Genomic DNA, 14,939 nt, shown 5'->3' with positions numbered 1-14,939 from the left:
TATAAACAAACAAGGCACAATTACAAATCCATCTCAATAACAGAGCTATTGCCTCGGGTCAAACATATGAAACAAAACCTAGGAGCTTATACCTTACAAAACAACATAAAGAATGATATAAAAGAAAATATATAAAAAATAAATAAAGAGTAGGGGCTATCTCAAATTAAAGAAAATTAAGAGTTTCAAGTAAATAAATCAAATCAAGGGCTTTTTTATCTTTAACCCGTTTCAATGACTTGCACAAAAGATTGAACTCATTCTTCCAATGGTTCAGAGAGGGTTTGGTCTTAAAATATCTACATTTATGTAATAAATGTTTTCCTAAAAGCACCAAGTTGTTGAGAACAAAATCTACTTTCTTATCTTCAACAAAAACACCAAACTTTATATTCTTCACTGTCAGAGGTGGTATCTCAATTTCCCTGGACTGTAACCAGCAGGAAGCTGACCAATCACCATCACCATCACTCTCCAGTATGTTCTTTACACCTGCTCAAGTTAGCCCTAATCATTTCTTCCATCACGTCTTTTCTATCTGATACATATTTCCTACAACTAACAAGTACATGCTCTACATGATCCCAAAAAACGAATGGTTGTTCCATATATTGTGAAGTGTGCAGTTTAGTTTACTTTGTCATATTCTTAACCTAGTCTTGATTGTCTCCTCTTTTCTATTCCCACCCCTTATTTCTCACAATACCAACTTTATTTCAAACTGAATGTAAATGTCGTTCTCTTATCTTCCAATCCTAAGTGCTGCCACTCTTTGATTGCTTTCCTTCCACACAATGCCCTTTCCTTCTGATTTTGAGAGACTAATGTGTGTCTATGTTTTCTTTTTTTAACAGCTTGTTTGGCTAGTTTGTCCACTCTTTCATTACCCCAAATGCCTCTAGCAGGAACCCAAATTAATAAGACCTTGGAGCCTTCGGCCTGGTTGAGTCGAGGATGTACCTGGCATGAGACTGTACAGAGCAGAGACTGAATCACTACAGACTTTGTTTGGTTTGTTTTGTTCAACCTATTCTAAAGCCGTCAAAATGGCATACAGCTCTTGGCCAGGGGGGTTCTATTTTGGAAATGAAAAAGTAAAACAAATGTATTTTATGTAAGTATGTAACTTGGTTGTTCTTGATGAATAAAAAGAGATAAAAAAAAAAAGGCATACAGCTCAACCGTATACTGTATACAGTTAGGCAATTTGTGGTTCATCTGCATATCTCAACTATGGCTAGGAACTTTAACTGCAGAACAGATGTTTTCACTGCCCCTAAAAACACTCTCAAAGCCTGTATACAGAGCCTGTATTATGTCAAGCCCCACAAGCACACATTTGGCTGCTGATCCGTGTACCACCCTTCCATATAGTCTTGATCTGATTAGAGATACATATTTCAGTGATGCACTATCAGATACTCATTCCACTCCTGCAGGACATCTCATAACATTTATCACTTTTTACACTCATCCTCCACATTTCTAACATGCTCTCTCCATGTTAATCTTGGGTTAAATGACACTACCGAAAAAGAAAAAAAAAAACGTTCAGCTCTCTCCAAGTTATATTCTATATTTTCAAATTATTACCTTGCCTCAGTCTCTTTCTTGTGAAGAGCTTAACTTTTGTTACTTTTCTAACCATATGTTTCACATTTTTCCCTATTTCCACAGAGCCCATTCATCTACTAACGGTGATCTTCCCATATCCATTGGCATTTAATCACAGAAAAATAAGTTGGATTTACAACACTCCCCTGAGGTGTTCCATCCTCTACCACATGTTTGCTTTACGGTTCTTTTACTTGAGCTTTTCGTAACTAAACCTCCAGACCCAACACCATAGTGTTGTCTTTAGTGCCACTTTCTCTCCTAAATCCACTTTGGTTTTTAGCCACCATAATTATTATCTCCAACAAATACATTAGCCTTTTATTGCCCATCCGTTCCATCAATTTACAGATGTGTGATGTCAAGGCAGTAGGCCTGTAGTTTGATGGCTTATTGGCATCCTTCCCAGGTTTCCTTATCAGAATAATTATCCAGCACTCTGGGATTCTTCCTTCTTCTCACACTCTATTAAATTACATCAACAACTTCTTCAGTGCCTCTATAAATGTTTCAACATGATGCACTTGGAATAGTGCTTAGTTTACGACTATATTCAGTGGGGGCTGGATCTCCAAAAAAGTCGCAAAATAAATCTAACTGGTCACAAGATAATTAGAGTAGAAAGAATCATCATACTTTTTTGAGAATGTGTTATACTAATATAATAATAATAATAATAATAATAATAATAATAATAATAATAATAATAATAATAATAATATAAAATGTTTTATTTGAAGGATAAATCCCTCTTTATTTGAACTGGTGACTATGCAACCACCAGAATTGACATTTGGACCCCTATTGATCCCTCACCCAGCACCCTCTGTTCAATACAGTCTGAACTTGGTTGCCTCCAAGTTAATTAATAATTGAGTTTAGAGCAACCAGTACTCCTTTGCAAGAATTACTTGTTACTTTAGCACTTAATTATTAAATACAACTTTTTGAGGAAAATTCATCATATGAACACAATATAAACTGAAATAATGAAGCTCTAACAACTATATTTTTGATACAAGGCCCCTCTGCAAGACATGGACAAAACTAATAATGCAGCAACCACCCTAAATTATATTGTACTCTATGTGTGCAAATTCACAACATGTTTTAAATTAATCAAATTACCAAGACCAATTGACGTGCAGTGAACCTGGCGCTATGGGGGCCCTCGGGATCCCAGGGCAGTCGCCCAGCTGGTAATCCAGTCTTGATGAGGAGGGGTTGCAAGAAAACATTGCTTTGTTTAAAAGGATCTCATGTCAAATAGTTTGGAAACCACTATATCATTTGTATGGCTATGACACAGGAGTGAAACAAATTATTATCTTAAATGGTAGTTTACATTTGATAGATTTTGGTTATGATTTAACAGAAATTTCATTTGCAATACATCTGTATTGTATGTCCCAGTGCTTCATGTGACATGCAGTTCCAACTTTGGCCACTACGATAAAATCTCCCCATACCTGTCCTGCTGTCCCCTGGGGCTTGTCTCCCACAGACAGTCACTTTAGGTTTGTGTGAATACAATGATGATGAATCCGTGGGTTATATTCACTCTAAGGAACAGTTCACCCACAACCAAAGCAAGTACAAAGTACACCACACCAGTGGGCAGCAGTTATTCAAGTTCCCCCCCCCATGCAACAATAAAACACACTGCAAAAATTACACTATTTTTGTTAATTTTATTAAAACATTTTCATTTATAATATGACAAATATTCAGGCTGGCCTATGTTTACTTTATTATCAAACCATAAAATGGTCACCTACTGTCCAGCACAACTGAATAATGACATTTTACTCAAAACAAAAAAAGGGGGGTTGATACATGAAAAATCAACATATTCATCTTTTTTAGATGCTGCAGTTTAACATTACATTACATTTATTCTGGACCGAAAGAGTTTAATTAAATATCAGGATGTACAGGTGAGTTCAACTGATTTGTTCTTGCAATATCATTGTCAACAGACAATGGAACAGTGGAACAGTGATGATTAAGCGATGTTACCCCTCTATATAACACCAGACAAGTATCACAATACCATTTACTACTGTAATATGGCAAAGAGTACAGAAAATGGATTCATATTGTAAAGTTATTGAGCAGTAGTAGAATACCGACGCAAGATGTTTTACTGATATTCCTTTACCTTGTTCTTTAAAATTAGTACACATCTTACTTTTTACATTTATCGTCTCAAACATAATGTTTGCCATGTTTGGACTATAAAGCGTGATATTTACAATACAGTACTATGATACTTGCTCGTCTCACAAATATCATAAGGGCCTCACAGCAAAGACAACCCTTGGCATGGGAACAAGAATCGTGTCTGTTTTTGGCACAAGTATCATCCTACTCTACAGGGAGTGCAGCTTTACAAACGTAAACAACATGTCGCATTTTTTTGTGTTGTGTAACCCTCCCTTAGGAATGCCAAGCATACTGCTATTTTCTTCCCTCTGCTGTTTGACCATACCATGAGGGACAAAGTTTTAAAAAGGAGTGAGAGACAACTGGGAAAGTTTCCAGAACATGGAAGGGCATCAGTAGTCATAAGCTGCAAGAAAGAAACAGAAGAGCAGTTATCCACATCTGCCTGAGTTAACGAGGAAGAGGAGCATGCGATGCACTTCATAGAGAGAGAGAGAGAGAGAGAGGTTGAAATCCAGATAGGAGGTATCATGCAGGCATGCAATCACACCAAGGTGGTCTTACTTTCTATTGTGAGGATGCAGGTACTTGCTGCTGTGCCTCTGCTGTTCACAGCCTTGCACATGTACTCTCCCTCGTCTTCTGGGAAGGTCTCCGGCAGGTAGAGGCAGTACGTCTCTCCTCTCTCTATATACTGATAGTCCTCACAGTCCTGGAGCATCTCTCCCTCAAACCACCAGGTCACCTCCGGCTTGGGCTCTCCGGTGATCTTAACAGTGAACCGAACTGGCTCCGAGTCCACCACTGATTGATTTTTAAGGGGCTTTTTAAACCACGGAGCCCCCGATCTGGCATGATCCTCCTCATCTTCATAGGCCGCAGAGCCGTTGATGATGCTACCCTCGTCCTCCACATCATCCTCCTTCTTCTGCAAACAGATGACAAAAAGAAAATCACAAACTGTTGCCAGGGTCAAAGCGACCTTAAACCAAACTCTTGCTATGCTGTCATGCATAAGGAACGATCTTGCATTTATGGTAATGGACATGGAAGATTTACTTTTTGGAGGGCAGCATCAATCTCCTGCTGCTCAAACTGCATCCTCTGCAGCTTCTGCTCCTCTATCCTCCTCCTCTCCTCGTCTTCTCTGGCTTTGGCCATTTGTTGAAATCTGGCTTTCATATCCACCTTCTGTTTGAACGGTGACTCTTCGGCCCTTGCTGGAGTTGTTTGTCTTTCCTCATCCTCCTGAAAAACACTGCAATTATTATGTGTGACATTATGATAATCCTCCATTGATATAAAAAAAAAAAAAGGAGGGACAATTTTTTGTAATTTTATCAAATCAAACTCACAATTTTTTTGTGGCATCTTGAATTATTGATCTCTTGTTGGAAAATTCACGTCCCTGTATACCGTGTGTATTCTCTTACCTCCTGGAACCTCTCAGCTTCTCTCTCTTTAATTTCATCATCAACGGCCTTCCTCCGTGCTCTCTCCATCTCAATCTTTTTCTGAATGTCCTCTTCAGTCAGCTGTTTGATCTTCTCAAATTTAGACTTGAGGTCCTTAGCCTGGATGGAGCCAGTCCTCTTGAGCTTGGTCAGTTCTTCATACTCTTTGCTTACAACATCTGAGCTTTCATTCACTACATCCTGTGAGATACAGTAGAAGCCCATTTATTTTTTGCATAGTTGTGAGAACACGTAAATGATGGAAACAAGTGACCACAATGTGGAATGAAAGAAATATGACTTTACAGTTGTCATTGCATTAAGATATCTCATGGTTGAGTGTATAGAAATTCAAATGTGAGTACCCTACTGTATTCTCAAGCATAATTGGCTGATAGAGTTAAACAGTGTAGTGTTTTCATCTGTTCCAAACTGACCTCGCCCATCTCTTGTCTGAGTTGTTCAAATTCCTGCTTCTCCTGCTCCATTTTCTTTTTGCGCTCCTCTGCCTTGCGTCTCCTCTCAGCTTCCTCCTTCTCTTTCAGTAGCTCTTCAAAGTTCATCTCCAGTTTTTTAGGGTGCAGTGCTTCCTGAGATTCACTCTTCACCATCCCTTCTTCCTCATCTTGTACCTTTAAACAGAAGTACACACGAAGGAAGAGGTTTCTGTATGGGAGTAAAGTTTTATGTCCATAATAGAGCAAAACAACAAACAAAAGTCCAATTACTTACCCAGCACTAAATAATGTCATAAAAGCAGCAAATACTAAGCAGGAGCCATTGTTATTGTTGCACATAGCATTTAAAAACAACATGCATCACCATCATTATGATCGTAGAGCTTTAGGCCCTTGTGCTCATAGGGAATACATTCATGATAGAATATTGTATGTTGTTTCCTCTTATTTCTTTGTGAAAAATATACATTTGAAATTGAAAATATCTTACTGTTTCATCTCCATATGCAGACTTTTCCTGATCCAGGCCAGAGCTCTTAAAGAAATAATTTGGACAAGGGAACATAGGTGCAGTGTACCATTTGAGTTGATCAGATTAATATCCAGTACATTAATCCTCATCCTCAATTAGAATTATAATCCAATTATAGAGATCACATCACGTCAATTAGTGTGAAAAGTTACAGTAACTGATATTTGTTTATAATGACATACATATCATACATAAAGTGTAAGTAGGTCTATGTGCCATTTGTTGTTTCATTTTCATGTATGTGTTTTGGGGCAATTTAATGTTTTGTTATAATGCAGGTTTCAGGGAAAGCTCAGCAGCTCAGCATCAGCAAATTAAGTCAAAGCCTGCATCACCAAAAACGAACATGTTCTGTTAATATAAATACACGCAGAGTATAACTTTTGGGTGATGTAAACTTACCATGTTCTTTCGGGCCTCGGCAAAGAGCCTCTTCTCCTCTTCCAGTCTCTTCTTGGCCTCCTCCTCTGCCCTCTTCTGCTCGTCCTCTCTTCTCTGGCGTTCCAGATCCTCAAAACTGGCGCATATCTTCCCGGGCTTATTGCCCTCCAGGTTCAGTAAGGCCATCAATCCCTCGTCATCCTCATCTACAAGCTGAGTAAGACCACAGCACGGTAAACTTTGAAAACTGTAGATAAAAAGTGGCTGTTCCCTCTGTTTCCAGTGTTTATGCTAAGCTAAGCTAACTGGCTGCTGTTTTATCAGCATACAGATATTACGGTGGTATCAATCATCTCATCTAACTCTCCACCTGAAAATGAATAAGTGCATTTCCCGTAATGTGTAACTATTCCTTCAAGGCTATATCAGATCTAAGATGCATTTAAATTACAATGACATATCACAATATTCCATGTTTGGAAACTGAGATGTCTACACTGCAAGAGGACATTTTATAATCTAGGAAAGCTTTTTGAGTTCACTTAATTTTTCGTATTTTTTTATTTTTATTAAGCCTATGGGAAGCATACTGACCATGCTCTTCCTGGCTTCAGCGAAAGCTCTTCTCTCCTCCACCATTCGTCTCTTGTACTCTTCCTCTGCTTTCTTGCGCTCTTCTTCTACCCTCTGCCGTTCCAGCTCTTCAAAGCTCAGCCTCAGTTTTCCAGGTCGGAACTCCTCCTTGTCTTCCTGAGCTGGCTGAGTGTCCTCCACATCTTCTCCCTGATAACACACACGTAACACAACGTATCAGTCTAGTGTCTGAGGCAATCACAACAGAAATTATATTTTTCTGATACCACTGCTTGTCAGTAGCAGGATGCAAGGGGAAAAAGGAATATTAAAATATTATACATGTATCGAGTTGTGAAGTTGAATGTTATGTTTTGAAGTTTTGTTTACCATTCCCAGCCTGGCCTCCTCAAAAGCTTTCTTCTCGTCTATCAGGCGGCGCTTGGCTTCCTCCTCAGCCTGCTTCCTCCTGTGCTCCTGCCTCTCCTTCTCCAGCTCCTCGAATGTCATCTTCAGCTTTCCAGGAGTCACCTGCGCCTTCTCTGAAGGCTTCTCCTCCTCATCCTAAATCCAAATGAGCGTTAGAATGCATTGTTTAACTGTGATCCACAATCATTAGGTGGTTGTAGAAAGAAGAAAAAAAAGATCTTATTTAATGTTAATGATAATGTTTCTTTCCTCATGTCCCTACCTCCTGTTGAACAACCGAGCGTCGCTTGGCATCCCTGAAGGAGCGTCTGTTTTCATCGTACCGTCTCTTCTTCTCTTCCTCGGCCTTCTTCTTCACTTCCTCCTCTCGATTCTTTTCCATGTCTTCAAAGTTCAGCTTGATTCTGCCCGGAGGTCGGGATGACTTCGCTGGAACCACTCGTACCAGGATTGTGTCATCTCCATCCTAAAAGGTGTTTGATAATGTAGGATTGTCATAGGTATTACAAAAAATAAAATTAAATGAATGACGAAAAATCAACCATATTGGTAAATCGTGTGCAAGAGGTTGACAGTGGTGGAAAGTAACTTAATAGTACTGTACTTATGTACAATTCTGAGGTTTTTCTACTTTATGTGAGTATTTCCATTTTACTGTATGTTACTTTTTGATAATTTAAGTACATTTTGCTGATAATACAGTACTTCTTTATTTCTTTTTCAGTGGGATTTTGTCTGCATGTATTTTCGTAATGGAGTTTATTTTACATAAACTTATATGGATCATTTTATTTAAATAATTAATCTGAATACTTTTTCAACCACTCAGGCTTGAGCTCTTGTAGACAGTATGACACAATAACTGTTCAGTGGTAGAGGGAAAAACAAATTCAGGTCAATCGCAGTGCGCGCACACACACACACACACACACACACACACACACACACACACACACACTTTTTAATCCTAACTTTTACTGAATTCCCTGTTGTACAGTGTTTTGAGACCATGTATTATAGCAATATTGCAATTGTATTGAATTGACACACACACACACACACACACACACACACACACACACATATACATACATACATATACACACACACACACACACACACAGACTGGGAATTACCGTGCATTCATGGGCATCGGAAAAACATTTTTCCCAGTGAAAACGCCATCATTCACGTCACTTCATGTGGGAATCAGAGGTGGGAAACGGGCTAGATTTTGCTAACAGAGTTTCCCAGTTGGTGATGCGTTGTTGACAACTGACGTACAGAAACATGTTTCAAATTTTTCATAAATAGGCCTATGTATAAAAAACAACACCTTATCCGTGTCCTTTCCCGTCCGTTGTCCTGCAGATAACACAAACACCTGTCGATGTGCTGTTTGTATGCTCGCATAAGAAAACAAATCTTTGTTATTATGGCCTTCATGTTTTCACACACCTTATGCTCTAGGCTACGGCCAACAGTTGGTGGCAGTCATGCAAAAAGTTGTTATGCCAAACGCCAATATAACAGAAGAAGAACATGCATGTGACAGTGAGGCACATGAACGCTGGCAGTCGGAAAAACAACGGAATCACGGGGGCGGTCCCTGATATTCCCAGGTGGCACGAACGGACCATAAGAGCATGTGGGTGGATAGGGAGCACCTCTATCGGCCTAATGTTGCCATTTGCAGTAGGTCAGAGTATGGTTGTCAGTCGAAGATAGCAGAGTCTAATTCAGTCACAGTAAGGAGGTCTAGAACTAATTTAATCACTGGGAGGTGTGGGAAACAGTTGCCAGTCATGCTGTCTAACACCTGGCAGCGCTGTCGGTGTGCTGTTCCAGGTTGTTTCTAGATCATCAAGTCAGTTCTTCCTTACATTCAAACAGGATCCTTTTAATCGTGAAGCATTACCCCATTTCTGAAAAGAATCTAAAGCATTATTCTGCTTTTTCATATAAGTGGCAACAAAGAAAATAGTAATGGAGCAAGCTATAAAATGGGGGAGTGATTCACTTTACAGACAGGTAGGAAATACACATTAAAAGCCCTCTAGTAAATGTAATTGTAGATGAGTCACCTTTTATAAGGAAGGGTTTGTAGGGAATGGTGTTGACGATCACTTTATCTATTATTATAATATTATAATTCATTTTTAGTTTTAGATTTTTGTTATTTAGCTTCTTTTTCTATTCAGTAATTATATTTTCTGTGAGTTTTATTGAAATTGAGCAGTTTCTTTTCAGAAAAAGCCTCTGAAAAACAATAATTGCTTCTAATTTTAAGCGAACTGACTAAACTAAGTACCTACTTACAACTATGTCTCCATTTCCCCGATAATTATTATATAGTTCTTCAGAGGAAAACATCCAGTGAAATTATTAGAGAGACCCATAAAATAAAGCGTTTATTTCCCAGCATTAGGATTTTAAAATGCTGTTTCAAAGCCCTCTTAAACCTGGGAACGGGAATACAATTCTGGTGGACAAATACTAATAGGAGGTCCAAAAACTGTGAAATCAACCTAAATAATATCTGAGATTTTAATTATAGAATTCTTTTTAATTGTAGTTGCTAAAACACTTAAATTCCCCCCAATAAATACAAATGACATGTCCTCAGTGTCCTCAGTGGACAGTTGTAGTTACGGCCCTGATCATTACGGATGATGATAAAGGCATAGTAGTAAAGACGTATTCTCAATCAAAAACTAAATAAAATCACTACTTTGACAACCTGTGTCCTGTGTCCAGATTTCTGTAGAGCTGTTGAACATTTACGGCCTTGTTAACATTAGACTGTTCTTGCTGTATAGAGCAGAATTAGGGCAAAGAAGAAGCAGGTAATTGCCTGTAATTACCCATCTGGCACAGGAATACTTACGTAACCATTCCCAAGAACTACACTGTCTAAAGGTACAATAGGCCTTCTCTCTGTTCTGTACAAATTGGAAATATTCATTTGATCTACATTACATCGTTTTCCATACTACCTCAAGTCTTACACAATAAGATATAATAACTAATTTACTATGTTACCAAGTTCACATGCTGGTCATGTCAACAATGCAACTAGTGGTTTCAGACCTATATCCAGCCTCTGCCAACTGTTTGGATCTCAAATGCCACTTAAAATAACTCATCCACTCATCCTGAGCCGTGGCAGCCGAGGATTACCTGAATCATTACACATACAAGTATGCCGTTCTCATCAGAAACGGCAGTGCTGCCTGAACCATGTAGACATGCTGTCCTAGTGAGCGGTGCGACCCTGGACAAGAAATTCAGCCAAGGATTACTTACCTCAGCTGCTTTCTGAGCCAATTCTTTCTTGATTTTGGCTTTTTCCATGTTGTCCTGGGCTTCCCTCTTCTTCCTCTCTTCTTCCATTCTCTTCCTTTCTACCTCTGCTCTTTGTTTTTCCATTACTTCAAACTTCCCCTTCACACTACCTGAGGATTTCACAGGACACAAGACAACACAAGCCTTCAGCATCCTTTTCCTTCCAGATCCCTCGCCGAATATCCATCTTCCCTACCCTTTGCATCCCTTTGTGTGTCTTACCTGTAATTTTGGGGACGTAGGATTTTTCTACCTTTGCTGGCTTCACCTCTTCTTCCTCATCACTGGAAGCGAGCAGTTCTTTTATCTGTAGTGGATCAGATAGAGAGCAGTGGGGAGTTTACGGTTTAGCTGGGATCATCTCCTTTGCCACTCAGAAGCCATACTGGTCCCAGCAAAAACAAGAGCCTAATCCCTGCTAATAGCCGGGTCATGTGACCTGCAGATGGGCCTCTGATTGGGCCTGGTGTTGTTGCACAGGCAGGAGATGAGCGTAGGTGCTCGAGCCAGGCCAGCTATGGCACGGCTGTACACAGGGAGGTTGTTCTGTCTGAGTATCACTGATTATCCACTCACATAACACCGTATCACTGCGTTTATTTTACCACAGTCAATCTCAAAGTCCTAAATCTTAATCTATGACATTCCCCTTTTATTTTCACACATGTAGCTTTTCATATACATGTATAGTGTATATATATATATATTGACGTTTAGTTTTGAGAATTGTTAATTCATACATATTAACCATTATTATTGTTTTTGTTTGTTTGTTTTTTACATTTGTAAAAAATAAATTACAGTTCAATTCATCATTCTCTATCTCTATACCATTTTGTCATTGCTTAATATTAGATAAGTTGAAAAAATGTGTATGTCTCGTGCATCATTTTATACTAGATTATAATTAATTATGTTTTATCATTGATTAATCTGTCTATTGTTTTACAATTAGTTGATTAATCGATTAGTCCAGTAATGCCAGAATTTTGTGAAAAATGCTAATTATAATTTCACAGAGCTCAAAGTGATGTCTTCAAATGTCTTGCTTTACTCTGACCAATAGTCCAAAACCCAAAGATATTCAGTTTACAGTGATATAAAACAGAGAAAAGCAGTATATCATCTTATTTGAGAAGCTGGAGTTTTGTGTGTGTGTGCAGTTTTCCCTTGAAAATTGAAAAGAAACTGATGCAGCAGAACCAGAGATATTGTCTTTTTTTTCTCTACACATTCTTCTGCCTTTCAAAACTTGGCGCCTACAAATACCCACAATGCAACTTGACCACTAACAGCCGATAGATTCTCTACAGCCAAGTTATACTAGTCACAAAATCATTTGGGAACTCCGCAGAAGTGTAAAATTTGAGTTCCCTTTAATTTTCTATTATTCGACTCTTTGATTAATCGACTAAATGTTTCAGCACCAATTTACGTACATTTTCCTGTAATTGCATAGCTTTGGTACATGTAAAATTTGGGATCTGGATAACGATGCTTGGCTGCACAACATGTGTTTAGAATTATGGAGGCTCCGTTGGAGGACCAGTGGGGTTCAGTCCTTTAGTATTCCTTGTGTACATCATTGGGGTTAAAATGACCGTCTTTTGAAGTCAAGCACAAACCAAAGTTGAATATTACGTTAATTAATCATTGTATGAATGGGTAATACTATAAATGGGTTAATTCTATAAAACACTGTGTGGTGTATAAAAGACAGTGAATTCTCACTCCAACTGGCAGCCTTGTCAAACCCCCGTCATGCCCCATCATGCCATGCAGGTCACGGTCGGAGGTTAGTGGGGTTATCTGTCTTTGACCTGCTGCTTCCTGCGACTCCACTCTCTCTCCTTTATGTATTGCTCCTTCCTTTTCTGCTGCTCGTTCATGTTCCTCTGCCTGCTGCGCTCCTCCCTGGCCTTCTGCATGGCCTCAAACTTGCCCGTCACTTCCCCCTTGTCTTTGTTCAGGTTTGGCACGTAGCTTCTAGCCACCGGCTTTCTGGATCGGAGGAGTTTCTGTGGTTTAACAGTGAGAGAGGGACAATTATTTGTGCAGCAGAGGTAAGTGGTTTCTGTGAAGGGAAATATCCATATGGCCAAGAATCACATTGTCCACAAAAATGTATTTTAGTACTTGTGATCTTAAATTCTTCACTCACCTCTTTCTTTAGTGTCAGATCCGAAATACTCTGGTCTTTATTTGTGTCAGGTTCTGCATCCTCCTTCGTCTCTATGTGTTGTTCTTCACCATTAACATCTTCTGAGTTTTCATTTTTCTCATCGGCTGTGTCCTTCTCTTTGTGATCCACACCGTTCATGTGTGTCTTGTTGTCAGTCTCAATACTTTCTTCATCATTCTTGTGGTAAGGCTCTTTGTTTTCTATATGTGAAGTCTCACTTTTCTCCTCGGCTGCGTCGTCGTCTTGCTCATCAACCACCACGTCATCTTCCTCATGTGTCGTATGATCTTCCTTGTTTTCTGCATCGCTCATGTTGAGTTCACTTTCATTTGTGGCATCGTCCATGTCGTGTGCGACTACAGCCGCAATCTGCGCCAGCTCAGTCATGTTTGTACCACAATGACAAGTTGACAAACAGGCTCTGTATAGATGTTACCTGCAAAGCAAAGGAGGGGGATTCAAATGTTAACTTTCTTATTGCATATTGCACATGCGATCCACACATCACAAAGGTAAGTATGTAACCAACATTTCACATACACAGATTTTCATTGATTTATCAGATGTATTTCTTTTAAAATAAAGCATTTATGTCCCTTGCCAAATGTTATTGATTATTGATTGCCACTCATTGGCTGTCACCTGAATTTGTAAGTGATCAGTGCCTGCATTTGTGCTCCCTTTAAACAATCAAGATGCAGAAAAGATTCACTTCTTTTACAAACGTTGACCAATTTATTCATTAAATGTTTTGGGGAGTCTTTCAGCGATCCATATTTTTATTGTTGTTGTAAATTTGTATTGTGTTAAAATGACAATTACCTTATTTTTTTCATTTTAACTGTTGAATATCAGGCAACCGGTTTACAGTCATTTCAAAGGCCAGATCCTCTACTTTTCCTAATTCATTTATAATTATGTAATAACATTATTTTCCTAGTTGGATTTAAAAGTGCAACAGGCACTTATTGACTACAAAGTTAGGGGCAAAGAAAGCTGCTCCACTTCCCAGTGTGTTAAGAAAGAGAGCACTGGAAGCTTGACCTCTATTTATAGCCCACTTGCGGGTCCAGGGCATGTGATCATGGCTATTTCTGAAGAGTGATAGGCAGTTGGACAGAGCTCAAGTTGGCACCCACATGTCGCCCTACAGACCCTTGACAAAATGGCCAGACAAAGAGCTAGGCAACAGGATAATGGGAGAGCTGTTTGGACTGTTAGTCATCCAACACTAAAGTCTGTTGCTGTTTGTCAGTGTCCTCAAATACCTTTTATATTCTATGAAGATCATAGACATTATGACGCTGATCAGGAAGTTGACCATTCTTCTGTTGAATGGAATACAAGTGGAAATGTAGATGTACCACAGTGTATCTAATATTTCCCATATCACATTGATTTTTTAATTTCTTATCAGTCTATTCATTCACACTTAATCCACCTGGAAGTGTGACGTGGAAGTGTGTGGTCAACTTAAAATTCCCAGGCCATTGAGACTCAAAAGTCTTCTAACCAGTTTACATTTTATTTGCATTTTCCGATTTAACACAGTTGTATTATTGTTTCGTCCCACACATATGGGACTAAGTATTTGGTGTCAGAATAACATCAGAAATGCTAATTTATAAGTAGGCCAGTAAAAACAATTAGGATTTCATATGGCTTGTTATGTTTTGTGTCTTCATTACTGCTTCATTACGAAAGGTTGCTTGTTGATTATGATATATTAAATATGATAATTTGGATTCCAATCTCAATCCCAGTAACAAGGAGGTGAATGTCAGAAGGCCGACAGAAATACAAAC

The 14,939-nt window shown here is 38.9% G+C and overlaps 1 protein-coding gene across 2 annotated transcripts; it reads right to left on the bottom strand.

Annotated features, from left to right (window-relative positions):
* Nucleotides 1–3,352: 3,352 nt before the first annotated feature.
* Nucleotides 3,353–13,562, bottom strand: nexn (nexilin (F actin binding protein)). 2 transcript variants are annotated; one of them, XM_078258916.1, is made up of 13 exons: nt 13,114–13,562; nt 12,773–12,970; nt 11,175–11,259; nt 10,914–11,062; nt 7,870–8,073; nt 7,569–7,742; nt 7,200–7,388; nt 6,627–6,818; nt 6,183–6,227; nt 5,672–5,866; nt 5,214–5,435; nt 4,840–5,028; nt 3,353–4,708 (listed from the first exon to the last, which is right to left on the bottom strand). In XM_078258916.1, the coding sequence occupies exons 1-13, from the start codon at nt 13,519–13,521 to the stop codon at nt 4,325–4,327; spliced, it is 2,634 nt and encodes an 877-aa protein (XP_078115042.1). In that variant the 5' UTR covers nt 13,522–13,562; the 3' UTR covers nt 3,353–4,324. The 2 variants fall into 2 exon arrangements, with proteins under 2 accessions (XP_078115042.1, XP_078115041.1); XM_078258915.1 differs by lacking the exon at nt 13,114–13,562 and having other exon boundaries at nt 12,684–12,811.
* Between the last annotated feature and the right edge of the window lie 1,377 nt (nt 13,563–14,939).

This window comes from Sander vitreus, chromosome 9, assembly GCF_031162955.1.
Source record: "Sander vitreus isolate 19-12246 chromosome 9, sanVit1, whole genome shotgun sequence".
In the NCBI taxonomy this organism is placed as follows: domain Eukaryota; kingdom Metazoa; phylum Chordata; class Actinopteri; order Perciformes; family Percidae; genus Sander; species Sander vitreus.
The sequence above is the reverse complement of the archived record's forward strand: the minus strand, read 5'-3'. Positions and strand labels throughout refer to the sequence as shown.